The sequence below is a fragment of the Gopherus evgoodei genome, chromosome 2 (assembly GCF_007399415.2).
Source record: "Gopherus evgoodei ecotype Sinaloan lineage chromosome 2, rGopEvg1_v1.p, whole genome shotgun sequence".
NCBI classification, from domain to species: Eukaryota; Metazoa; Chordata; order Testudines; family Testudinidae; genus Gopherus; species Gopherus evgoodei.
The window spans coordinates 92,752,803-92,778,590 of record NC_044323.1 but is presented as its reverse complement, the minus strand read 5'-3'; the positions used below and the strand labels follow the sequence as shown (position 1 = coordinate 92,778,590).

Sequence of the window (25,788 nt, the reverse complement as noted above, 5' to 3'; positions counted from 1 at the left end):
CAAAGTGAGCAACAGAAGGAGAAGAGAGGATGATTCTTCTATTTCTCTTATATTCACTCTCCTGGGTTCTAGAAGTGAGGAGATTTTGACCAGTCCTTACAACCCATCACAGAAACCATTGGACCTTCCCTATCCTATTTTATATTGTTATTTATCGCTCATCACTCAAGTCTCTCAGTGGTGATGCATTAGGGTGATCTCAGTTGGCATGAGCCAGGGTTATCTAAGCAGCTACAAAAGCCATAGGGCTAAACAGCTTCCCTTCCTGCTATTTCAAGCGTTTTGGCGGATAGGATTAAAATTCAAAATGATCTATACAAACTGGAGAAATGGTCTGAAGTACATAGGATGAAATTCAATAAGGACAAATGCAAAATACTCCCTTTAGGAAGGAATAATCAGTTGCACACCTACAAAATGGGAAATGACTGCCTAGGAAGGAGTACTGTGGAAAGGGATCTGGGAGTCAAAGTGAATCTCATGTTAAATATGAGTCAACACTGTAACACTGTTGCAAGAAAAGTGAACGTCATTCTTGCGTGTATTAGAAGGACTGTGGTAAGCAAGACATGAAATGTAATTCTTCCTCTCTACTAGTAGTGGATTAAGACTTGAGCCCCATGGGACCCAGTCACAGAGCCCTGGCCAGTTTGGGGCCCTCACTGCCTAAGAAGGAGTACGGTGGAAAGGGATTTGGGGGTCATAGAGAATCTCAAGTTAAATACAAGTCAACAGTGTAACACTGTTGCAAGAAAAGTGAACATAATTCTTGGATGTATTAGAGGAGCGTGGTAAGCAATACATGGGAAGCAATTCTTCTGCTCTACTGAGTAGTGGATTAATGCATGGGCCCACGGAGCCCATGTCCATGCCCAAGGAGCTCACGTCCTGGCCAATTTGGAGCCCCCAAAGGGGTGCTGGAACCAGTGTGGAAGTGGGGAGTGACTGGCACCGGGACAGTGACCCCACCCCCTGCTCCTCCTCTTTCTCCCAAGTCTCTGCCCCCTGCACCTCCGCACCCTTTCTTGCATGACCAGGTCACATATCCTCTCTGGGTTTCAGTTTGCCTGCTGTGAATAATACCTGCCTCACATAGACATTGTTGCTTAATGCATTTAAGTACATTGACATTCTTGGATGGAAAGTATACCTCTATGCAGATATAACGCTGTCCTTGGGAGCCAAAAAAAATCTTACCGCATTATAGGTGAAACCATGTAATATCGAATTTGCTTTGATCTACTGGAGTGCGCAGCCCCCCACCCCCAGAGAGCTACTTTACCGCGTTATATCTGAATTCGTGTTATATCGGGTCACGTTATATTGGGGTAGAGGTGTACATTGAAATTCTTAGATGAAAAGTGCAACACCAGTGCAAGTTATTATGCATGAGGATTAGACAATGGCTAAAATTCAGTTTTGCTCTCTCCATACTGGCAAGACCAAATCATATTACAATTACCATGTTAGATGATGTATGACTATGACTTGGTATATTTGCTAGGTTGAAGGGCAAACAATGGATGTATTCTGTGAACCTTCCTGCTGTCGCACTAACATCAGTACAGCCCCACCAAGGACACCAAGTGCAGCAGTGCTAGTGTCACTTAAACCTGCTGAGAGCAGGTCTAGAAGACATGGTGGTAACATGCCAGTGAATGCTACTGCCCTCACTACACCAGTTCTCCCATGGCTCACCAGTGAAGATTCATCAGAACTATTGCAATGCTGGGAGATATTCCCAATAAACTCTTGGGTAGTAGACAAGCCCTTTGACACAACCGCCTGTACATTTGGGAGGAACCTCTCTCTCTGTAAGTTCGTTTTCAATTTTTCTTACCCCCTGTCAGTTCTCAGAATTATTCTGCAGGTGAGTGAGGTGGGGGTGGGGTATGTCTGTGTCTGTGAGAGAGATCAAATACTCTGGTTAGTCCCTGTCCACTTGCTAGATTCTCATCCACACCTTTTGTCTGAGATGAGGTGAGCTTTCTCAGATGTTATCTCTGTTCTGTTTTAAAATGTCTGTGTATGCAGAGGAAAATATTTCCCCCCTCCCCAGCAGCCATATAAAAAGATACCAGTAAATCGGTCACAAAAATTGCAACAATCCCAACATACAGAAATATATGTATCTAGGGTACAGGCTCCCAGCTGCAGTCTATGGAGCTCTTTATGCTAGTCACTAGAGAGCTGTCTGATCACATAATGCCATTTCCTCTTCATTACCATCTATTAAACTTCAGTAATACAGCTAAGAATGGAATTCTTTCCAGGCATCATTTTTCCATGTAAGCAATTGCTACAGAGATGTGATGTGATTGCCATGGGAGAAGAAGGAGGTGGTCAGTGCTATTGGGAATGGGAGAGGGGTTGTAGTCCATGAGAATCTCTCTTTTAATATGTGGACCACACAGTGAAAATGTTTGAGATCCACCTGATCCAAAAATCTATTTACAACATTAAAATCAAATAGAAGTCATCACCTAGTTTCCATTTTAAGGTGTGAGGATTTATTAACAGAAAAGCTGCAAGGACGTGCAAATAGAGTCACTGGAAAGAGAATTTGTGTTTCAGCTTTATGAGATCACAAAAATGTGAATTCATTAAACTCTCCAAATAGGCAAGAAACCAGGAATACTCCATTAGAAGCATTTTCCCAGCTACTGGTTAGAGTGCCTGCTTATTTGAGCAAGGACACAGCAGTATAAGTAAAGCACCACAGCTTCTTGTAAAATGAAAAGTCAATGTGATACTTCAAGCTGGATCAAGTACTTTGGCACAGGAACCAAACTAGTTGTTTCTGGTAAGTATTTTTATTCTTGATTATTTACCAAAAGAAAAACAGATTCAAGGGACAAAAAAAATTGACTGAATAAATGAATATTTAAAAAGGAGTTAGCACATAATCCATGTATTGCTCTTAACCTGTGTATGGAACTCCCAAAGACAACAATGGGTTCACTGAGGGCAGTATATGATCCTAATGAGTAAAGTGAATACAAGAGTAAGAGGCTGGAATACTTAACTGAATAAGTGTTAAGAATCAGGAAGGAGGGAAATGGAGAGCTCTACATTTAAAATTATGTCCAAAAGCCAGCAAGTGTAAAATTCTCAGCACAGGTTTCAATTTAGCAGGTATGAGAGTATTAAAAAGTTTATTATTAGGACTGTATCAGTATACGATGAGTAATGAAGGAAAATTGCCTGAGGTGCAACAGTCTTCAGGTTCTCAGTAAGTGTTTTTCCTGAAAGTATCTTTTTCCTTTTGTGTATAATATTCTTTATCAGATTAAAGCTACAGAAACAATCCAATCAATACTATAAATGCTAGTTAATGTTGAGTACGTAACAGTATTTATAATACATTGTCTAGGAAATGTCATTTTCTAAACTATACATTAAGATGTAAAGTGAAGCATAGAGATTGTGATTTGACAAAGGGCAGAGAGGAAGAGCCAGAAAAAAGGCAAATCTCCTGAGTCTCATTCTGGTGCTTTAACCACAAGACCATCCTTCCCATCCAGGCACTCTGGAGATCACAGGACTAAACCCTGCTCTTCCACTAAAATTAATGAAATTGTGTGGTGACCAGCAAATCACCCCAGTCAATTTGCCATGCAGTGATGTATGTCAAGGAGCAAAACACATTTTTGGAAGAAGGTGGCACAGGATTTCACGAAGTGCATAAACTCAGTTTAATACTCACACAATTAAGTGGCCGGTAGCAAGCCTAGTTTAGATTGTGAACTTTGTATTAAAAATATGAACTTCAGAATTTTATTCTTATGGAATTCATAACTTGATAATTCATTAGTTTTTGTAGAGGATTTCAATAATGTGAGTATGGAGTAAAGTACTTTGGCTCGGGCACCAACTTGGTGGTTTCAAGTAAGTTTCTCAAGATGTTTTCGAAGCATACATTTACTCTCTGTATTTACTATGCTTGTTATCCAGGACAAAATCAAGTTATTAATAAATATACTGGGTGACTGAAATCAAAGGCAAAACTCCAACTAACTTCACTGGGGGCAGGATTTTCACCCATAGCGGTCTCTGTAATTCAGAGCAAACCAGTTACACTTGTATAATCAATGAGAATAATATAAATTGTTTGGAGAGCTTGTTTAGTATTGTCACACTGTGAGGTGATTGTGCAAAAATATTCAGAAGTGGAACCAGTTATTGTTAGCAATAAATATGAAATGTAGAACTTATGGGTTTTGTACAATACCGTTTATTTAGCACCCCATGATAGGAGTTGTTGAGCTTCTTTAATGCTCATACATTTAAATAGGAGTTGGGGATCATCAGCCCTTGAAGAATTTGGCCACTAGGTAACATTAAAAGGTACATTCTTAGTAGTTATATCTTAATGCAATTGTGCTTTCTTTCCTAAAAAAGCTCCAGTTCAGGAAGGCACTTAAACATGTTTCCATTTGTATACCTCAACATATTTAAGCATATTTTGGCATTAAAGGCCAAAAGGCGGCGAAAATGCAGTCAGTCAATCTTGTTGATTCCATATAGTGATGGGGAATAAAGAGGTGTGCTTCTTTTTTACATAAACTCAAGGTATATGTAATAGAGTAATCCTTTTAATAAAATATGATAATTGATCCAATAATACGATTCTCAATTTTATTTTTTAAAGATGATATCCAATTGGTAAAAGGTTTTAGCCATTTCTGGATTTCATAGGATTGAGAGAATTCTCTGTCTTTAATTAAACTTATTCTTCCCTACACATACTGCTAAATCATCCTTGCTGGGTGCCTAGTCCCTGAGACAAACAAATATTTCTGAAGAGCAAATGTTTTCTGTTGGAGAATATTTCTGATTACACCAAATGGCAGAAATTAGCCAAAAATCATCTCATGTATATATCCAATTTAAGAGCTATATTGTATCCGCAATCTATCGTTATCATTAGAAACACCATTGTGGAATGATGCCAGCATACAGGCTTAATTTTATAACCTCAGCCTGTGGACCCAAATTTAAAAAGTAATTTGTTCCTTTCCACAAATTATTAGAAACAACTAATCTAAACCATATTGAATCAGATTAATTTAGGGACAGATTTTCAATGGCACGTCTAATTTAGCCATTTCTAAGTTTCTTTTGCCCCTTTGAAAATCACCTCCACAGTTTTCACATTATTTTACGTGTACTCGCCTTATTTACCATTTTATTACAAGGCCAGAAAGCAATTTAAATAGCAAATCAGATTTTTTTTTAAAGCAACAACTACTGGTTTATCAATATAAAGATACTAGATCTGTACAGTATTTTGTAAAGGATTTGCTCACTGTGATACTTCTAGTGGCTACTACATCAAAGTATTTGGCTCTGGTACCAAGCTCATAGTAACAGGTAAGATATATGCTAATTAAGTAATGCAAAGATAAAGATGCTTATTGTGATCATAGAAAAACTTTTTATCACAGGTAAGGTCAACAACTGTAAGCTCGATCTTGTGAAGTACTGAGCACTAAATATGAGGTGCTGAACACCCTCAATTCCTGTAGACTTCAGTGCAGGTCAGGGTTGTTAGCACCTTGTACGGTCTGATCCCAAATACATCAACTTTTCAATCTCAGAGCAAACCTGCAATTTTTACTGATAGATTCAAAGTAAATATTTTCAAGGTAATGCATATTTCTAAAGATCAGCTGTTAAAAGTCATTTTTTAGGGTGCCATCATAAGCATACTGGTCCTTGGTCCAGTTGCAAAAATTTGTCTTAGCTTTGATATTACTCAAATTCTTTAACTAAAATTCATAAACATGCATAAAATTAAACAACTCTGAAAGAAGTAACAACATCATGCTTCTCAATTAAAAGCAAAGAAGCAATCTCTGAAGTAGTCAGTATCTTCATAGCTGAATTCCTGCACTTACACCAGTGTAAGTGAAAGAATTTGGCCCTAGAAATTGTCATCTTGTGTGAAGTACCTTGGCATTGCAGGCAAACTGGCATTTCCAAGTATTCTTAACAGTGTTTCACAAAATATACTTGGGACCTGAGTCTTCTTTGCCTTTCTCTTGAAAGTCACTTACGCTCATGAAAAGTCAATGGAAAATGCTACTCTTCTGATTAAGTTGAAAGTTACACCCAGTTTGCATTGGTATAACTGACTGCACAAACACAGAACAAAGGAAAATGAGGTCCTTACTCTTCAGAATCATGCTCCGCACATTTATATAAATCAGCTAGAATGGTCTGGCTATTTTAAAGCTCAATTCACAATTAAGTTTACCTTAGTACCCCTATAACTCTGAACTAAAGGTAAATTGTTGTAATGCTGCTAATTAAAATAAATACACGATCATAATTAATTCTAAAAATATCAGATCAGGATCAGCATGTTGCTTTAAGTGAATATTCTACGGTATTAAGTGTAGATACAATTTAGTTTGCATTATAGTTTAGAATGGTCAGTTTTTCTAAATCCTCTTACCTACATAAGATCCTGCATTTTTTGACAGGTAAAACTCCCATAGCTTTACCAGCACTTTTGACTGTGTAAGGAATGGAGAACCATGTCAGTGATGTGTGTAGGTTATTTATTACAGCATGAAGACCTTAGATTGTTCACTTGATTTATTAGTCTATTAAACCTGTAGGATACAATAAAGTGTTTTAGTAGCAAAATATCTTCTCAAAGAAAAATATCAAATAACTCTAGGATCATGGAGAAATTCAGACCCTGGCACAATTCTAAGTAAAATCAAAAGAAATTGTGGCGGTCTGTGCCCAGGGCTGAATTTGACTCCAGAATTATAGGAATCAGGGCTTTTCCATTCTAAGACCATGAGGTGAAATCCCGACTCCACAGAACTCAATGGCAATGACTTTTGGGCCAGGATTTTACCCATGTTGTATAATCATACTTAACAGGGACAACATTATTCACAAGTATAGTGAACAAGCAGAAATTGCTTTTAAAGTCATATATAGTTAGCAGTCCTGATTTTGCTCTCACACTTGTCATTCCTCTTTTTAAACTGACTTCCCTCCATTTAAAATGGAGTTACTCCAGATTTACTCCAGTGTAAGTAAGAGCAGGGTTAGGACCTAACAGAATTCTTGCTTAGTAGAATAGATTAATAAAAAGATTTGGAAACAGAACCAAGCTTGGTGCTGTCAACAAGCATGACATAGGAATAACGGTGCTTCTCTTATTGTATTCATTAAAGTGCATCTAGTCATCATTAAAGAAATTTACATTAAAATGGAATAAATGGATTCTTCTGAATGCAATATTCTAGAAAAAAAACTGGTACTAATGGCAGGCTCAGTGCAGAAGCCAAAGATTGAATTGGAGACTGAACTGTCTCTTCTCGTCTCTAGAGGTTGTCCTTCCAGGACAAAAATGACATAGTTCGGTGAGATGGTATGAAGATGCTTCCCCTGTGTTGTATCTATCCTGTGACGAAAGGGATACAGTCTACAATGCTATCTGACAACTTTCAGAAGTACTTAGTCCTTTTGTTTAAAATAAGAAAAATAATTCACCAAAACTTTACATTCTTTCATAGAAGAAATAAATGGAAAAATATTTGGCAATTAAAAGATATGATCTTTGGGTCTCTCCCACATTATATGATGGAAGTTACTTGGGTTTTTATAAAACAAAGTGCATTAAGAACAGAGTGATCAGTGTAGATCATTAGTTATAAAGTACAAAGGAGCTACTATTACTGATATTTATTGTGTTGATAAGATTCTCAAGTAGTTTACGGCTGGTTTAAATTGGTTTGCTGCCTTTTCAACAGTTCTAGGTACTGATTTTTGACATTACTGACTGAATATAACAAACTCTTTACAGAAAAAAATATATAAGTATCTGATCCAACCCCCCCATTGGTCCTAAAAGACCAAATCCAAATTTATGGCAGAAACTGATATGTAGTTGTGAGCAAAGAATCTTCAAACAACAGGTGTCCACCTTAAAAAACTTCATCATGATAGGCATTGTTGATAACACTTGTAACAGAAATACCAAGAACTTAAGGGATATTAAGAATAATTTACCATCTTATCCATTAAAGGTGACCTTTGCAAATAGATTTCAAATACACTGTTAGGACCAGGTGAGAAATCAGCATTAAATAAAATAGATTCTCCAGTAATAGTCCAAAATCACTCATCACAATTTAAAATAGCATTATTAAGCACTGGACCACTCTTGTAGAATGCTGAAGTATTTTCAATATAGGTAGTTTCTAGTGCTGTCAATTTGGCACGTTTCACAAACGCTAAATTCACTTTAAAAGAAAAATAGAAATTTCAAGTGATGCTGAGGGATCCCAGCCCGAGGAAATTCTAAGCCTTAGGTATGTAGAACACATTTGAAGTTTTTGACTTATTTTGCATGTCTGCTCCTAAAGTACTCCAAACATCCAATGCAATCTATTGGAGTTTTGGATATCAATGGAACACACAATCAAGTATTTGCCATTTTGTAAAGAAAAGCCATTTTATTCACAAGTCTAGTATATTAAAGCGATTCTGTTCACAATTGCACATCAAAAAATATGAAGGTATATTGGGCCATATGGAAGCTACGTGGGCCAGATCCTCAATGAAGCGCCTTTCATTTCCAGCAGCAGAAGATCTGGCCCATGAGTTTTTGCAAAGCACATGAACACAGTGAGAACAATGATATCAAAGTCTTCGGCTCTGGCACAAAGCTCGTTGTTTCAAGTAAGTTCTATAGTATCAGAGAAAAAATTACTTGTGATAATATAAAATTAGAGACTGCTGAGCACAATTTATTCAAAAAGGATAACAGACAATGAAAACGTGATATGCAGTCTACAGTAGAAGAATGAATGTCTTTACTACTATCTAAATGTGAGGCTAATGTACAGAATTCACATTGACAATTATTGATATAGAGGGGTTTTTTACTCATCCTGAGTCAAAGCTGTGTTGTTCTCTCGTGTAGGGGTCAATACCCGGGACCAGGAGAACATCCACAGTTCCATCCAGTGTGGGGGGAGGGCAAGCCAAAGAGGCAATTCTAGGGTACCCCTGTGCACCAAAGAACAGTGAGGATTGGGGATAGGGGAGTGGTGAGGGCATGGAATGGCCAGTGGGTCTGTGACTAGAGAGATCAACTGGCCAAAATGCCTGCTCAGTGGGTGGGCAACTTCATGGCCTTTACTAAAGCTCCTGGGCTATCATGCTCTAGCTAGGTTGGGAGAAAGATTTCATCTTCCCGTCCATCATGTAGCTCTTCTAGAGAAACCCCCTTTACTCTGCTTAGTGCGGTGACCAGGATTTAGCATCTCGTATCACAAGTATGTATAAGTCAGGAGATGTAAGAAGTTAGTGGGTGGAAAGATATCATGAAACATCTTGAGAAAAGGGGATAGGTCACAGTGTACTATCAAATGAGTATTTTTTTTCTAATTATATGTTTATTCATATTGGGATTTAAAAAAATGCACCAATTTGACCACTCTGCCAGTACCGGGACAAAAACACCGAGCATCCAGCAGAATTTAACTGAAACACCCTTTTCCATCAATCCACTAGGTAATAGAAAATAGTACGAGTCCAACATTAGGTCTCAAATGTCAACCAGATCCTCTGTGTCAATGAAATTAATGATTTTCTTTTAAACAAAATTTAAAAGTATCCAATATTAATATACAGTATTTGAAAATACCAATGTAAGCTCGCCCTGAAAAATACATTGAAATGTCCATGCAGTTTGCAACACAAAAAAATAGTTAGCAGTGAGTCAATTACAACTTAACTCTTCAATTCTCCCTTTGGAAAACCTCCTATTGAAAGTAATAGGAATTTCTTTCGAGCAGGGAGTGAAACCAAAGGGCCCAAAGTCGATTGCCGTCTTAAAAAAGAGATGTGATACTTAGAGCACGTATATTCTTTTACAACACGCCTTCCTTGTTAAAAATTCCACTTAAATAAATTAGACAAGTGAGGTGTCTTGAAAGTTAAGTTGGATCAAAACAAAGAGTAGCTCCACACTGGAAACTATAATTGACTTGGAAATTAAGGGTCTGATCTTCTTAAAGTGTCTTATCCAAAGGCCTTTGAAGCCAAAGGAAAAAATCCCATTGGCCTTAAGGGGTTTTATATCTCACCTAAAATGAGTCGATATTTAAAACAGATTTTGCCCGCTTATGCAAACACACATACTGCTTATATATGTACAAAATACAGATTTTATATTGGATAGACACCCATCTTACCATGTGCAAATACAAAAAACTATGTGCGGTTGCAAAAGTATCAACATGTAAATGTGACTCCAATTTCTAAAAACATCTAAAGAGAAATACCAGAAATAATCATTATATTTTGCAAAGCACAACATCACTGGGCAGGAATCTATGTAAAGGTTTTTTGAATACATACAAGACTTGAGCAAGTAAATCATTTGGTAAACCTACTGTTCAAGCCCAATCCTGTATTCCTGGGTGCTTATGGTGCATATGGAATGTAGGATTGAGCCCCAAAGGTTGAACTAATTGTGCTGGAGCCTGAGGATCTAAATTGGAAAGAACAGAAAAATCAATTCCCTTTTTGGTGACAATTTCCAAAATGAGGGAAAGTTCTTTAATGAAGAGATTTTTCTTGGTTAGGTAGTCTTACATCTCAACTATCTTAATTTGCTTCTAATTTCAAGAAATTTTAAATACTTTTTGACACAACCCTAATTACAGGGTTATAGTCTGGTTCAGTTCCAAATTGTTTCATAATAGCCAGACAGCACAAAAATAAGCTGAAACCATTTTAGTAGAACCTTCACAAGCTTTGACATCAGTGGGACTACTCACAATGCATAAAATTAAGCACGTGTAAGGCTTTGCAGGAGCAGGGCCTTAGTATTAATCTATTTGTGTCTCAGTTGACTAAAGACAATGGTTGACATTATCAAAGGAGCCTGAATTTGAAAGGGATCTGGGCACCTAAATCCCTTCTTACTGCCTTTAAAAATTCCAACTAAATGTTTTGTAGAGTATAGGCCAACTATTTTGTTAAATGGCCTCTCATTTTTCACCTGCAATTAAGTGTTGGAACAAATAGAGAACACACAGAAAACATGGTGCCCTTCGACACTACTGAAATATCAACAACCTTCCATTTCTTCTTTGCGATGCAAATTTATAACATGAGAACGCTGAGTCATTTTGTAGACAATACTTCTTTGGCAGTTAGCTGGGTTGGCAACCTTATTCTCTTGGCTGTATCCCACAGTGACAAACAGGAGACAGAAATTAGCAGCAGTAAAAGTGTTTTGAACCTGCTCACTTCTTGCGATAATTAGTAAAATCAATATGCTGTTTAAAAAAATCTATCATTTACTGTCAGCCATATGAAACGAGCAAACAGATAATGATTTTAGTAGGGAAGTCTTTTCTTGCCTGTTTCAGCATTATTTCATGCACTTACACAAACTCAGGGATGAAATAAAATTTTCATCCTTTCTAGTTCAAACTTTTAATAAAAAATATTTTTGGTTGTGTTTTATCCAATCCTATAGCAAGCCGTGATTTTTAAAAACTTTACTACATGACAAAAAATTGATTTTTTTTTGCAATTTTTAAGCTGTATTTCTACAGTGACAACATTAATCCTGTGGCAGAATTATTTTAAAATAATTTAGGAGATAGAGCAGAAATTCACTAATTGGCACTTTGCTAATTCACTTCAGGATTTGGACACAAGCAGCAACATTCCCTCTATTCCTCAGCAAAGATTTGATAGCTAAGTTCTGTTGAGAGCTCCATTATTAGTAATGCTTCATAATCAAGATTTTCAAAAGTGGATGACTAAATTTAGGCTCCTAAATACTTAAATGACTTGATTTTCAGAAGCGTTGAGCATTATGCATAACACTCCATTACATTTGCCAAATACATGAACAATGTCATTTCAGGATGTATCATCCTTGCTAATTTCGTAATTGATATTTGTCATTGAGGGACACATGTTAATGTATTTACTGTAATTTCCCAAAATGGCATTCAGCAACAGTTCCCCCAAAGTTGTATCATCTGGGTCTGCAATAGAACATATCTTGTATGTTCTTATATCATTTTAAGATGAATAATTGATAAAAAATGTTTTTACAAAGGTTAAATTTCTTAGTGTGGAAAAGGCTTAAAGATTACTTTTCTAATTCTTTTTCTAAAGGTGCAAACCAAGGTTCTCAAATAATATATACAGTTAGTCCAGGGCAAATTCATCTCCTGATAAAATAGTCTAGTGATTTTTAAAGAGAGGCCTTATTAAAACATTTGTGAAATCTTTAATACCCTTCCCTTCAGGTACATCTACACTGTAATAAAAATCCTATGTCACCAAGTCTCCAAGACTGGGTCAATTGACTTGGGCTCGTGGGGCTCAGGCTTTGGTGCTAAAAACTGCAGTGTAGTTATTCAGGCTCTGGCTGGAGCCTGGGCTCTTAGACCACCTCCGTCATTGGGTTTCAGAGCTTTCGCTCCAGCTCAAGCCTAAACATCCACACTGCAATTTTTAGCTGTGTCACCCCAGCCATGCAAGTCAGAATCAGGAGACTTGGGCCAGTCGTGGTTGTGCCGCGGGTCTTTTATTTCAGTGTAGATGTTCCCCCTTCCTCTCACTATCACAGTGTCTTTTATATACACATTTTGGATAAGTAAAGGGGAGATTTTCAAAGTCACAAATGTTTTGAAATGAATCAGAACATAAATCTGTACTCAGCATTCATTCAAAAAGTGTTTAATATATTTTGAGTTTGTAAATTTCTGCAATTCCAAAGCCCTAAAACTGTAACTCATAAGTGGTCAATTTACTCCCATCTTCAGAATTTAATAGGCAGTAACAATATATTATAGACTTAAATAGTTAAAATACGTTTGGCAACAGGATATCGTTCTCATGCTCAACTCAGAGTTAAGATTGTGTGCGGGAGTGCAATTTGAAATAAATGAGATTGCCTCTCTCTTCCACTTTCAAATCTTTGAATTCTTTATTGTTTCAAAAGCACAGCATACCATGTATACTGCAATTCTGAATGTACTTAATTTCTAACAAATTCATTTCCCTCTTTAAAATGAATCCAGATACAGAAGCAAAACTCAATTCCAACAAGATCCAGGTCCTGCCTTCCATTACTGAAAAAGATGGGCAAGTAACACACATATGCCTCATTGAGGATTTTTACCCAAATATTATTAAAGTGACTTGGGAAGACGACAAGAAGAATGAAGAGAAAAATGCAGTGCTTGGGGAAATTTGGCCCCCCGATGACAATCGACAATCATACTCAATGAGCAGCTGGCTGACCCTAAATAAACCTAGCAACAAGAATTATCGCTGCAACTATCAACATGAAAAAGAAGCAGGTTTTGTCCTTACCAAATCTCAAGGTATATACTATATTATTAGAACTAGTTCTATACATATTGAGAGAGTTCCCTGTTTCTTTACAATAAAACAATAAAATGTACTTCTGTTCCTAAAAGGGTGTGCACTCTCCAGGCCAATATTAGTTTCCATCTCTCCATAAGTTGGCTATCACTGAAACTTGCTTCTCCATCAAAAGCTCAGTTTTGGCTTCTCTGCCCCAGTTTAAAATCTTTCTAGAATGAAAGAAAATGTTGGCTGAGATCCTCAGCTAGTGTAAAACAGCATAACTCCACTGAAGTCAATGGAGCTCTGTAGATTTACCCAGCCATGGACCTAGTCTACATTGTTTGGTTTTGAACAAGTGCTATATATTGCAACAATAACTAACAACACACACAGCATCTGGCTTACTAAAACAGACCAGAAGAATTACACAAGCCAAAATCAAAAAGATAATGCAAGAGAAAGAGAAAATAAATTAAAAGAAATACCATATTTTCTGTTTGATTCTTATTTGAGATCAGGTGTAGATCTTTAAGAACAAAACCTTTCTCCGTTCTTTTGATTGAACATGTATTTTCCCCAACTTCTATTCACATAGCTAGATTCTCAGATGGTGTAAGCTTGCATAGCTCTAGTCAAGTTAATAGAGCCAGGCCAATGGACACTAGCTCAGAATCTGGTCCATAATCCTTACATTTCAGTTCTCAAAGTGCCCTCTGATAAAAGTATATTTTAAGGTTATTTATTGATTTGCAGTATGTATCTTACCCCCAGGTCTCAGTCAGCATGGAGACAATTAATAAGAGAATTTATCTATTTCAAATACAATAGAAAAATAGCCTTATTGACTATCCCCCTTTTGCACATCCAAAAGGTCTAAGATATGGGCCTTGGGCTGTATCCTCATCAGGATTATTTTCTTCTGTCTCTTGTACAGCTATTAAATAACATTACTCTGAATGCTAACAATCTCAGGCTCCCTCTGACTAGAGACAAAACAAGGCAGCCAGGTTTTTATCTGCAGACTATACATATACACTGCAAAGGGGAAAACACAACTGAGTAATTTGGTGGGACAAAATGCATCTGGCGTTACATGAACAGAAACTTGCATACGCAGAAGGGCCAACATCCAGACCCTGCAATCAGATCTGCTAGTCTAGATCCCAGCATCCATGTAAATGCAAAGACTTCAGTTGAGCTTCTAACAGGTCAGAGGTCTGCACTGACTGATCCGATTGCAACATCAGTACCTAAATCTCGATATAAGGCATACAAGTTCTCACTTGCAGGAGCATATGCATTTTTCCCAGTTTTCTCTCTACTTGGGTTTGCACATAAATTATACGCTACTGAGCATTTACTCTGGATGGAATCTAGGTACTTATTTTTTTTAAATATTAACTTTCCAAATTTGAATCACTGTAGTTATAATACTTCTACCACTTTTTTCCCTTTAAGCTTCTGTCAAGAAAGTGGTGTGTTAATTTTCAACAAGAATCCCATTTGAAAATTAAATCTCTCTTTACATGTTATGCTTCTATCCTTTCAGACACCACCATAGTGCCTCAAACCACAGCAGACTGTACCAACAGACTTTTCACAGGTAATTGTGTCCAATTCTCATTTTCTCTACAATATAGTTAAGAATTAAGCACTATTTCATATGGTTAAGACAAGAATGAAAATATTCTTTGTAAATAGTCCACACAATTATTCTAGATGTGGAACACTGCTGTAAGTTAACATTTGCAGTCTGTCCAGTACCTAATGCCCATGGGTAGCTCAGGTTAAACACTGCAGAGGTTCTGCTGAAATACATGCTTTGGTGGTATTTGTTATGCTCTGTTAACATGCCATGTGTGTCATTGTTCTTTAGCCTACACATGCAACTGTTCTTTAATCTAATACTTAAACATGTTAAATTATAAAAAGCATCCAAGGCCAAAATTTTCAAATGGTGAGTAAAGGTGCTGAATGCTTGATGACCCAACTTATTTCAGTGTAATTTGTGGGTGATTAGGAAGTCTTAAAATCAAACCACTTTTATTTAGCAGCTTGAATATGGACTTAGAAGAAACTTAGGCATCCAGGTCTGAAAATTTTAGCCTAAAATCATGGCAACATCCTATTATAAACTGTCAATGCCAGAAGCACGAGCAACGTGCTTACTCCTTAGCAGATAGTAGCAATACCAGCACTCAGAGTGCCTCTTTTCTATCAGCTCTGCTGGATGGGCAGGTATATTCAGAATGTAGACCTGATTAGCAGACACACTCATTTATGCATAGTCTGATTAGCCAGTATAGTTACTGCAACTGAATACCATATAGATCTTCCACTATCAGACACATGGTTTTATACTTATTTTTCTTTGAGCCTGTAAAATATGCACCATTAACTGATTTATTTTTTTTAAATTTTGTGTTGCTATTACAGTGAGTTTCATGCACAGGACAGCATATGTAATATACATTGCCCTTCTTCTGAAAAGCACCATGTACTACGTCATCGTACTCTTCTTCATGTACAGGATGCAAAGTCCAATCAAGCGCCAGGGAAAGAAACCTTAAACTTCTCCTTGCACCTTCCAAACTCAGCATTTTTGTCTGAAATGTACTTTGCTTTGCCATAAGCCGGTTCATATGAAACACTTTGCTCTAAATATCAAGACATGCATTTCAATTTGATTTTGTTAAGTTTATTCTCTAGTTAGCACAGGTGGCTTCTTCGGCTTCAGAGCGAACAGTTTTAGATGTGTTCATTTTTTCTATTTTATTATTTTAATGTTGTAACTGTGGAACTTAAAGGGCTCTTTGATTTCAATGGGAATTTTGCATCACAAAGCAGTGCAGGATCAATCTCTTAGGCTCTTATCCTGCAAAAACACTTGTGCACACGAACAACTTTTTGGAGGTGGATAGGCCGACCGCATTCAGGGAAGTCAATGGAAAAAAACTCACTGCTGTAATCATTAGCAGGCATGGAGTCCTAATCTGTAATTTAAAATGATTTGTCATTCCATTTCTATTAATTTCGTTTATTTCCTTTATAAAACAAAAACAGGCTTTGAAATATGAGTAATTGTTTTTAAAAAATTGAAGGATTAATGTATTTTAAATAAAATTCAGCATTACAAAATATTCAGTCCAGTTTATTTATTTAAAGGAAATCTAAACACTTTTTAAAAAGATTTTTCAAGGCAGACATACACAAGTCTGAAAGAGAATGGTAAAGCTAAATACCTACTCTTCCTTCATACATGGCAAACTTCCATATTATTTTTTTTAACAATGTACAAGTTATACTGAATGAAATACAATCTTAACTGGATATACCCTCTTCAGTATATGCCTAAAGAATTTCAAAAAGTGAAATACTCTCTTTAATACATACTGTAAGCTCAAAGAGTTCATTTTAAACCAATAAAGGCAAGAGTTCTCAGGTATCAATCTGAACTCGTCTCCAAACTCTGCAAGTCCTTATTTTGATAAAATAATTAATATTAATCTTTCTAAAAATGTTGTCCAAGTCTGGGCAAATTATTGGCATAAGTATAAGCACATTGGGACCTGAATGCTTGCAGTATCCATATAGGAAAAATCATGTTAGCTGTATTTTACATATACACAATTACCAGTATATCTTTTACTTTAATAGCTTGTGCAGTTATGTTCTTAGTATTCCCACATCCTGTATAAAGATTAGATGGGTTCTGCATACTTATATTTACTTCTCAAGAGGTTAAAATTCTTTAAAACAAACAATTGTGTTATTTCCTGAATCATATATAGGATGTGTTTTCCATTACTTAACCAACAAAACAATTTAATACAAAAGTTTCCTGTGGAACAGGAAGTGGGAAACACATATTGTAAATAAAATAATTCTGTTTTCAAAGGATGACATTTGCAGAAAAACAAAGTAGTTTGTACCAAATTCTGCCATTCCCACTCATTTTTGAGAAATTTGCCCAATGAAATCAACAGGGTTAGTCATAGATCAGGATACTATGTACTGTTCAACATCAGGGTGGAGAGTCTGGCTCTTATTCAGTAATGTCTTAGCCTTGAAACTTTTCAAACATACTGGTATCTAAATTGGCTAGTTTGGTCTGTTTCAGTGAAAATAAATACCTACAAAACTCTCTTTGGACCAAATACTTTATATACAATTACAATGGATTATAGTGCACATTTATATTTTGGAGAAAAACAAAACACACCTCTGTTCCTGCTATTGCAGTCCAGAACACAAGAAAACACAGCACAATCCACTAACCTTAATAAGCCAAGCTTGTTCTGATCAGGCCAGATCCTCAGCTGATGTAAATTATCATAACTCTGCAGCTGAGACTCAGGTCTGAGTTTGAAAGAAAAATATTTGTCTGATGTTGTATTAAAGCACCTACCACTTCCCATTGAGACTTATTTTGTACTATGATTTCATTTTGTTTGCACAACACCCTGACCGTGATAGCAAGAGGGGAAACTTTTAAAAATGAATTAGATTGCAGTAATTAGATTTGTAGTGCCGATTCTGCCCCCTCCATTTGTTTTTATGGGAGCTGTGTGCATAGCCACGAGCAGAACAGGTTTTTATGTTTTAAAGCTTCTTGTGGAAAGGCCTTTGCTCACCCCCAGCCCTAAGTGAAGTCACTATGTAGCAATTACTGAGGTTTATCAAGTGTGTGGTATCAAATTTCACAGCTGCAATGGCTCATGAGCACCTAAGGTGACCTCCGGCTGCACTTTTACATGCTGAACATGGGAGCCGGGGGTTGTTTTGAGTATTATTTTTGAGGCTTGAGTTATTTTGTTTGCTGGAAGATGTGGTTATTTAGTGGAAAATTCTATAAACTAAGCTAGTCACTGCTGTTGCAGAAAAGGTAGCTTGTGATTGGTGTGTGTGATAGCATGAGGACAGTTAAACCACAGCCAGTCCTGGGCCCCACCACATACGTATTTACAAGCCACAGCTAATGGAAATACAATGTAATACAAAGACATGCGTGAGTTGCATGTAGAGAGTACAGTTACACTTCATAGTCTACTACTATGATATTTGTAGAAATAGTGCAGTTTACTCTACAGTGTGTTCGAAGCACATTAATACACACAGGCTACCATTGCAAGACTAGGAGGACTGCAGGAAAGCTACATGCACTGATGTTCCTCCTTCCTACCATGAAGTTAGATTTTGTCTAGTGAATTTAATAGCATTCAAGAGTTAACCATCTTCTCAACTGTGAAGGCAAGCATCCTATCATACTGTATCCACACACATGGTTGAATACGTATTTTCTACCTATTATGATTTCATAGGTCACAGTGCCAGAATGACAATCCACATTCAATTAGGGCAACAGTTACTAAGAATTATGAATAATGTACAAATTCCACCCACTGTACATTGATTATAGAACAGCAATTATTGACAAAAATGCTAGAAAAAAGACAAAGGAGTGTCAGTCTGAAGGAAGCATGTGGTACTTCTAGAGATAAACACCATACAGTCACTTCCTCCAGTAGAGCACAAGTAAGATTCTTACAGAGAAAGCCTGAATAATGTAAAAAAGCCTGATACATGTTATGGCAACTACTCATGGATTATTTCACCCCTCAAGTAAGTGTTTCATACACTAAGGGAGATATAGCTCGGTGGTTTTTGCATTGGCTTGCTAAACCCAAGGTTGTGAGTTCAATCCTAGAGGGGGCCATTTAGGGAACTGGGGTAAAAATCTGTCTGGGGGTTGGTCCTGCTTTGACCAGGGGGTTACACTAGATGACTGACTGAGGTCCCTTCCAACCCTGATATTCTATGATTCTACCTCTGGATGAAATCTGATCTGCAAATGGCTATTATAGAGCTGTGAAAAACACTACTATTTCACTTTGTTTTTCTACTTGGTAAAGTGTGGCTAGGTTTTGAAACTACTGCTATCATATCACAGGTCACCTGCTACTCATTAAACCCTGAATTAACGCATGGACACTCACACAAGGCATAGGAGGATGGTTGTTATGCACCTGGGTGTTAAAATTAACAAATAAATAGCACAAGATTTTGAAGTAACTAGTAATTTGGGGGTAGCCAATTTGTGACCCCTTAAGTGCAGGTGCTCAGCACTTTCTGAAAATCAGGGCCCCTTTGAGGTGTCCCAAGTTGAGTGCCCAAAAACTGAGACTCCCAAAAATCACACCAGTAGGTTTAAAGTTTCCTGTTTTCTCTGGCTAATGCTATTTTAAAAGGAGACTATCAATAAAAGCTGAACAGATTTTCTGTGTGTGAGTACTTTTCATATGCTAGGCCTTAATTTCATTTTAAAGTAGATTACAGTTTCAACCCTCCCACAATCCACATAATTATTGCAGAAGCTCATTTCCTGAAACTCTTCACCAAAACAGAGTTGTTTACTATTTGCACTGAAACTCTGCCCAAAACATTTATTAGAATAAATTCCACATTTACCTCCTGCTTGAATAAACAGGATTCTACTGTCGCATAGGCTATCTTTATAAATTATACTCCACCACACTAGTCAGTCATAATAGGCAGCAATAAATTAACGTTACATGTATGTCCCATAAAATCTATACAAAAATGAAAGTCAATATAGACCCTTTGTTTCCCAGTGAGAGACAAGGAGGTTGGAAAGGCAGATCTTCATACTATGTGAAGGGACGGACGACAAACATGTCACAATATGTCATGTTGTTTTTATTAACATTTTTCTTTATTTTACAAAGAGTGCATAAGTCCATTTAAAAAAAAATGCATGGAGTTTAAAAAAAAGAAAATGTAAAAATTAACAGGACAAATATTTAAAGTAAAATAATTTTATCTAGTGAATTCAAACAATCATTAAATATACTTCCATCATACAGAAGTGTTACTTCAGTATATTACCAGGTCTACTGATTAGTTACACAAGCACAACACTTTCTAGTAGCTACCTAGCTGTTAGAAGATCAACTTCAAGAATCACTGAATACAATGTGAGTAATTTTTCATAACAGCCATGAGGCAGTCTAATATATATATGTGAACAGAACAAGTTTGTGAGGTATTACAGTACACGGGAATCACTCCTCTTTGCTCTCTAATAAATAAATTCTTTTGTTAGCAGTTCCGCCAAAAAGTCAACTGCAGACATTGTCGTTACAGTTTCAATATAAGCAATTCCCTAATGGCCTTTGATTCAGATTTTCACTCTGTAAGAGATAAAACAAGTCAAGATGAATAAATAGAGTTTGATTCAAGACAATGAACATTAAGATAGACAGAGATGCATTAAGATAGAGAGAGGCTCAAAGAGAGAGAACAATATCCCACTCCTATTCATATAAAAATCAGAAATGAGCTATGAAAAAAAGAGACAGGTAGGAACTTAATCCTCTTAAGAGGATTAATTCCCCACCAAATAGAAACAATATCAGTTTTAGTACAGTGAGCACATTTGAGGGAAAGACTACTGTGAAATAATATAGAAAGAATTCTGTTTCTTCAATAGTTAATAAAATTGATATGTAAGAAAATATTTTGTACTAAGTATTAAGAGAGGGTAACATATAAAACATAAGATATACACCAAGTAGCCAAGCCCTTTCCTGACTCTGATATATTCTCCTGTCCCTCTTCTTTCTGTTGTTTAAAGCACTTTAACATGCAGATCCCCCAATGTTTTACACTTGTCATGTGTACACTACAGATACAGCATCACAGCTATACCACTGTAGCACCACAGCATAGATACTACAGCAATGGAAAGGGTTTTTCCCCTGGCTGAAGGAACCTGACCTCCCCAGGGGACAGCAGTATTCTTTTATTGACCTAGCTGTGTCTACAATGTGGGGAAGGCAGCATAGGTGCCACCGCTACAGCACTTTAGTGTGTGGATTTTTTCACAGCAACTACATTGACCTAACTTTTAATTGAATACCAGACCGAAGAGAAAGAACTCAAATAACTTCTGCTCCTTTCTCTCTTCCACACAAAATCCTCCAACTTCTTGTCCTTCCCCATCCTCTAAAGCGAGAAACAGGAGGAATGTCAGATACATGCATGTTGCTAGCCCACTTCCTTTCATGTGCTCCATGATAGCTCATCTCAGACCCAACCAGAGTACCTAGTGTGCCTTGCCCTCATCTGTTGCTGTCTCCACGAAGAGAAAAACTGGGATAGTCAGACCTCATTGTAGGTGGGTCCTAATTCACCCTTTCAGCAGTCAGATATATTTGCCTGTGTTCCATAATAGCTAGGTCAGACATTAGAAACAGTTCCAATGGTGTTAACCATTTGGATTGTGGCTAATTCCTAGGTGATTAAATGGAAGGAAATTAAAAAGAAACATTAACTTTTTATGCAAGAGACATTTTCCCTAAAAAAGGACTTGCCTGTTATCTCTCATAGTTGCTATACAATTGGTTTTTCACTATCCTGTTTTTCTTCAGACTCTTCATCAGATCCTAAACAGGAAAAGAGTAAAATTATTAGTTTGGTAAGAGAAACTCAGAGTCCTCATTAAAAAATCTGTTCAAATTGTGAAGATAAGGTTTTCCTAATGTAACCCACTCACCTGATGTGGTGCTCTGTCCCATCTAGTAGCACTGATACCACTTAGAGATTAATGAGTCTGCTCTACAGCCTGAGCTAATAGCCATATGGCTTTTAGCTTATGCAGTAGAGACTCAGACACTAAGGGCTGGTCTACACTAAGGGCTGGTGGAAACTCTGGTCGAGTTTAGAAGGGGGTTCGAGCAGATGATGGAGCAAGGACATGAGGAGGCTGAAGGGATAAGCTCAGACTTGCAGATGGAAGCAGGACCAAAGAATTCTGAGGAGAGACTGCTGGGTGAGGAAAGTGGATGGTGGAAGCATGTGACTAAGAGAACCAGGCAGAGGAAAAGACGGGTCAGTGAAGGAGAAATAGAACTCAGGAACAGGTTTTCAGAGTTGGAAAATGAAGAAGGGGCACAGCAGGTGGTCGCTGAAGGAGAGATGGCAAGGAAAAAGAGAAGAGCTGCTAGCCCTACAGCAAGAGGAGAGGAGTCAATGGAGGCAACACCAAATATGAGCCCCAGGAGGATTGCAAGGGTGAATAGGAATCGAGAGGACTTGCAGCCAGTGGGTGCAGGGGATAGACCGGAGAATCACACTGTCACCAGGAAAAGGCAGGTCTACGTGATTGGGGACTCCTTACTGAGAAGAACAGAAAGGCCTGTAACTAGAGCTGATCCAGAGAACAGAAGGGTGTGCTGTCTGCCGGGTGCTAAGATACGGGATGTGGACCTGAGGCTGAAAAGGATCCTAACGGGAGCGGGAAAGAATCCGTTGATTGTCCTTCATGTGGGAACGAATGATACGGCTAGGTTCTCGCTGGAACGTATCAAGGGAGACTATGTCAGACTGGGGAAGACGCTTAAGGAAATCGAGGCTCAGGTGATCTTCAGTGGGATTCTGCCAGTTCTTAGAGAAGGGCAACAAAGGTGTGACAAGATTATGGCTATCAACAGATGGCTCAGGCAGTGGTGCTATAAAGAGGGCTTTGGGATGTACGGCCACTGGGAAGCATTTATAGACAGAAGTCTGTTCTCTCGGGATGGACTTCACCTGAGTAAGGAGGGAAATAGACTTCTAGGATGGAGGCTCACCCAACTGATTAATAGAGCTTTAAACTAGGAATTTGGGGGAGATGGTTGGGAGATGTCCAGGTGATCTCCACGCCGGAATTTAACCTTGAGAGGGAAGAAAACAAAGTAAGAGGGGATACAGCTGTGGACAGAAGAATTGACATAAGGAGGAAGGGTAGTGTAGACACCAGTCTAACAGGTGATGCGGGTGGTAGAATGTCTGTGCCTAACCGGGTAAAGAATGTCAGTGAAGCCAAACGGCAAAAATTAAGATGTCTGTACACTAATGCAAGGAGCCTAGGTAACAAAACGGAGGAACTAGAGCTACTGGTGCAGGAAGTGAAACCAGATATTATAGGGATAACAGAAACATGGTGGAATAGTAGTCACGGCTGGAGTACAGGTATTGAAGGCTATGTGCTGTTTAGGAAAGACAGAAATAAAGGCAAACGTGGTGGAGTAGCATTGTATATCAATGAAGAGGTTAACTGTAAAGAAATAAGAAGTGATGGAATGGATAAGATGGAGTCTGTCTGGGCAAAAGTCACACTGGGAAAGAAAGCTACTAGAGCCTCCCCTGAGATAGTGCTTGGAGTGTGCTACAGACCGCTGGGATCTGATTTGGATACGGATAGACACCCCTTTAATGTTTTTAATGAAGTAAACACTAATGGGAATTGTGTTATCATGGGAGACTAACTTCCCAGACATAGACTGGAGAACAAGTGCTAGTAAGAATAATAGGGCTCAGATTTTTCTGGATGTGATAGCTGATGGATTTCTTCACCAAGTAGTTGAAGAACCAACAAGAGGGGATGCCATTTTAGATTTGGTTTTGGTGAGTAATGAGGACCTCATAGAAGAAATGGTTGTAGGGGACAACCTTGGTTCCAGCGATCACGAGCTAATTCAGTTCAAACTAGATGGAAGGATAAACAAAAATAGATCTGGGACTAGGGTTTTTTTATTTCAAAAGGGCTAACTTTATAAAATTAAAGAAATTAGTTAGGGAAGTGGATTGGACTGAAGAACTTGTGGATCTAAATGCGGAAGAGGCCTGGAATTACTTTAAGTTGAAGCTGCAGAAACTATCGGAAGCCTGCATCCCAAGAAAGGGGGAAAAAACCATAGGAAGGAGTTGTAGACCAAGCTGGATGAGCAAGCATCTTAGAGAGGTGATTAAGGAAAAGCAGAAAGCCTACAAGGAGTGGAAGATGGGTGGGATTAGCAAGGAAAGCTACCTTAGTGAGGTCAGAACATATAGGGATAAAGTGAGAAAGGCTAAAAGGTAGAGTTGGACCTTGCAAAGGGAATTAAAACCAATAGTAAAAGGTTCTATAGCCATATAAATAAGAAGAAAACAAAGAAAGAAGTGGGACTGCTAAACACTGAGGATGGAATGGAGGTTAAGGATAACCTAGGCATGGCCCAATATCCAAATAAATACTTTGCCTCAGTCTTTAATAAGGCTAATGAGGATCTTAGGGATAATGGAAGGATGACAAATGGGAATGAGGATATGGAGGTAGATATTACCATATCTGAGGTAGAAGCCAAACTTGAACATCTTAATGGGACAAAATCGGAGGGCCCAGATAATCTTCATCCAAGAATATTAAAGGAACTGGCACATGAAATTGCAAGCCCATTAGCAAGAATTTTTAATGAATCGGTAAACTCAGGGGTTGTACCGTACGACTGGAGAATTGCTAACATAGTTCCTATCTTTAAGAAAGGGAAAAAAAGTGATCCGAGTAACTACAGGCCTGTTAGTTTGACATCTGTAGTATGTAAGGTCTTGGAAAAAATTTTGAAGGAGAAAGTAGTTAAGGACATTGAGGTTAATGGTAACTGGGACAAATTACAACATGGTTTTACAAAAGGTAGATTGTGCCAAACCAACCTGATCTCCTTCTTTGAGAAGGTGACAGATTATTTAGACAAAGGAAATGCAGTAGATCTAATTTACCTTGATTTCAGTAAGGCATTTGACACGGTTCCACATGGGGAATTATTAGTTAAATTGGAAAAGATGGGGATCAATATGAAAATTGAAAGGTGGATAAGGAAGTGGTTAAAGGAGAGACTACAATGGGTAGTACTGAAGGGTGAACTGTCAGGCTGGAAGGAGGTTACTAGTGGAGTTCCTCAAGGATCAGTTTTGGGACTAATCTTATTTAACCTTTTTATTACTGACCTTGGCACAAAAAGCAGGAACGTGCTAATAAAGTTTGCGGATGACACAAAGCTGGGAGGTATTGCTAACACACAGAAGGACCGGGATATCATACAGGAAGATCTGGATGACCTTGTAAACTGGAGTAATAGTAATAGGATGAAATTTAATACTGAAAAGTGCAAAGTCATGCATTTAGGGATTAATAACAAGAATTTTAGTTATAAATTGGGGACACATCAGTTGGAAGCAACAGAGGAGGAGAAGGACCTTGGAGTACTGGTTGATTGCAGGATGACTATGAGCCGCCAATGTGATATGGCCATTAAAAAAGCTAATGCAGTTTTAGGATGCACCAGGCGAGGGATTTCCAGCAAAGATAAGGAGGTGTTAGTACCGTTATATAAGGCACTGGTGAGACCTCATCTGGAATACTGTGTGCACTTCTGGTCTCCCATGTTTAAGAAGGATGAATTAAAACTGGAACAGGTTCAGAGACGGGCTACTAGGATGATCCGAGGAATGGAAAATCTGTTTTATGAAAGGAGACTCAAAGAGCTTGGCTTGTTTAGCCTAACCAAAAGAAGGTTGAGGGGGGATATG

At 37.8% G+C, this 25,788-nt stretch overlaps 2 protein-coding genes across 2 annotated transcripts in view; one reads left to right on the top strand and one right to left on the bottom strand.

Annotated features, from left to right (window-relative positions):
* Positions 1-2,733: 2,733 nt before the first annotated feature.
* LOC115644969 (T-cell receptor gamma chain C region C7.5) lies at positions 2,734-16,498 on the top strand. The gene is made up of 5 exons (XM_030549393.1): positions 2,734-2,803; positions 5,299-5,373; positions 13,089-13,394; positions 14,930-14,983; positions 15,817-16,498. Exons 1-5 carry the CDS (start codon positions 2,734-2,736, stop codon positions 15,948-15,950), a joined length of 639 nt encoding a protein of 212 aa, XP_030405253.1. The 3' UTR covers positions 15,951-16,498.
* A 3,627-nt stretch (positions 16,499-20,125) lies between these two features.
* STARD3NL (STARD3 N-terminal like) overlaps positions 20,126-25,788 on the bottom strand; it is a 47,937-nt gene continuing 42,274 nt past the window's right edge. The window contains exons 8-9 of the mRNA XM_030551373.1: positions 21,774-21,845; positions 20,126-20,591 (exon numbers count right to left, since the gene is read on the bottom strand). Coding sequence (XP_030407233.1) covers positions 21,793-21,845 — 53 coding nt within the window. The 3' untranslated portion in view covers positions 20,126-20,591; positions 21,774-21,792. The remainder of the gene's footprint in view (positions 20,592-21,773; positions 21,846-25,788) is intronic.

Excerpts from the sequence above, each read along its gene's own strand:
- LOC115644969 (XM_030549393.1), top strand. The coding sequence starts at position 2,734 with ATGAAAAGTCAATGTGATACTTCAAGCTGGATCAAGTACTTTGGCACA. Across the intron at positions 13,395-14,929 it reads TGTCCTTACCAAATCTCAAG|ACACCACCATAGTGCCTCAA; the intron begins GTATATACTATA and ends CTATCCTTTCAG. Across the intron at positions 14,984-15,816 it reads TACCAACAGACTTTTCACAG|TGAGTTTCATGCACAGGACA; the intron begins GTAATTGTGTCC and ends TTGCTATTACAG.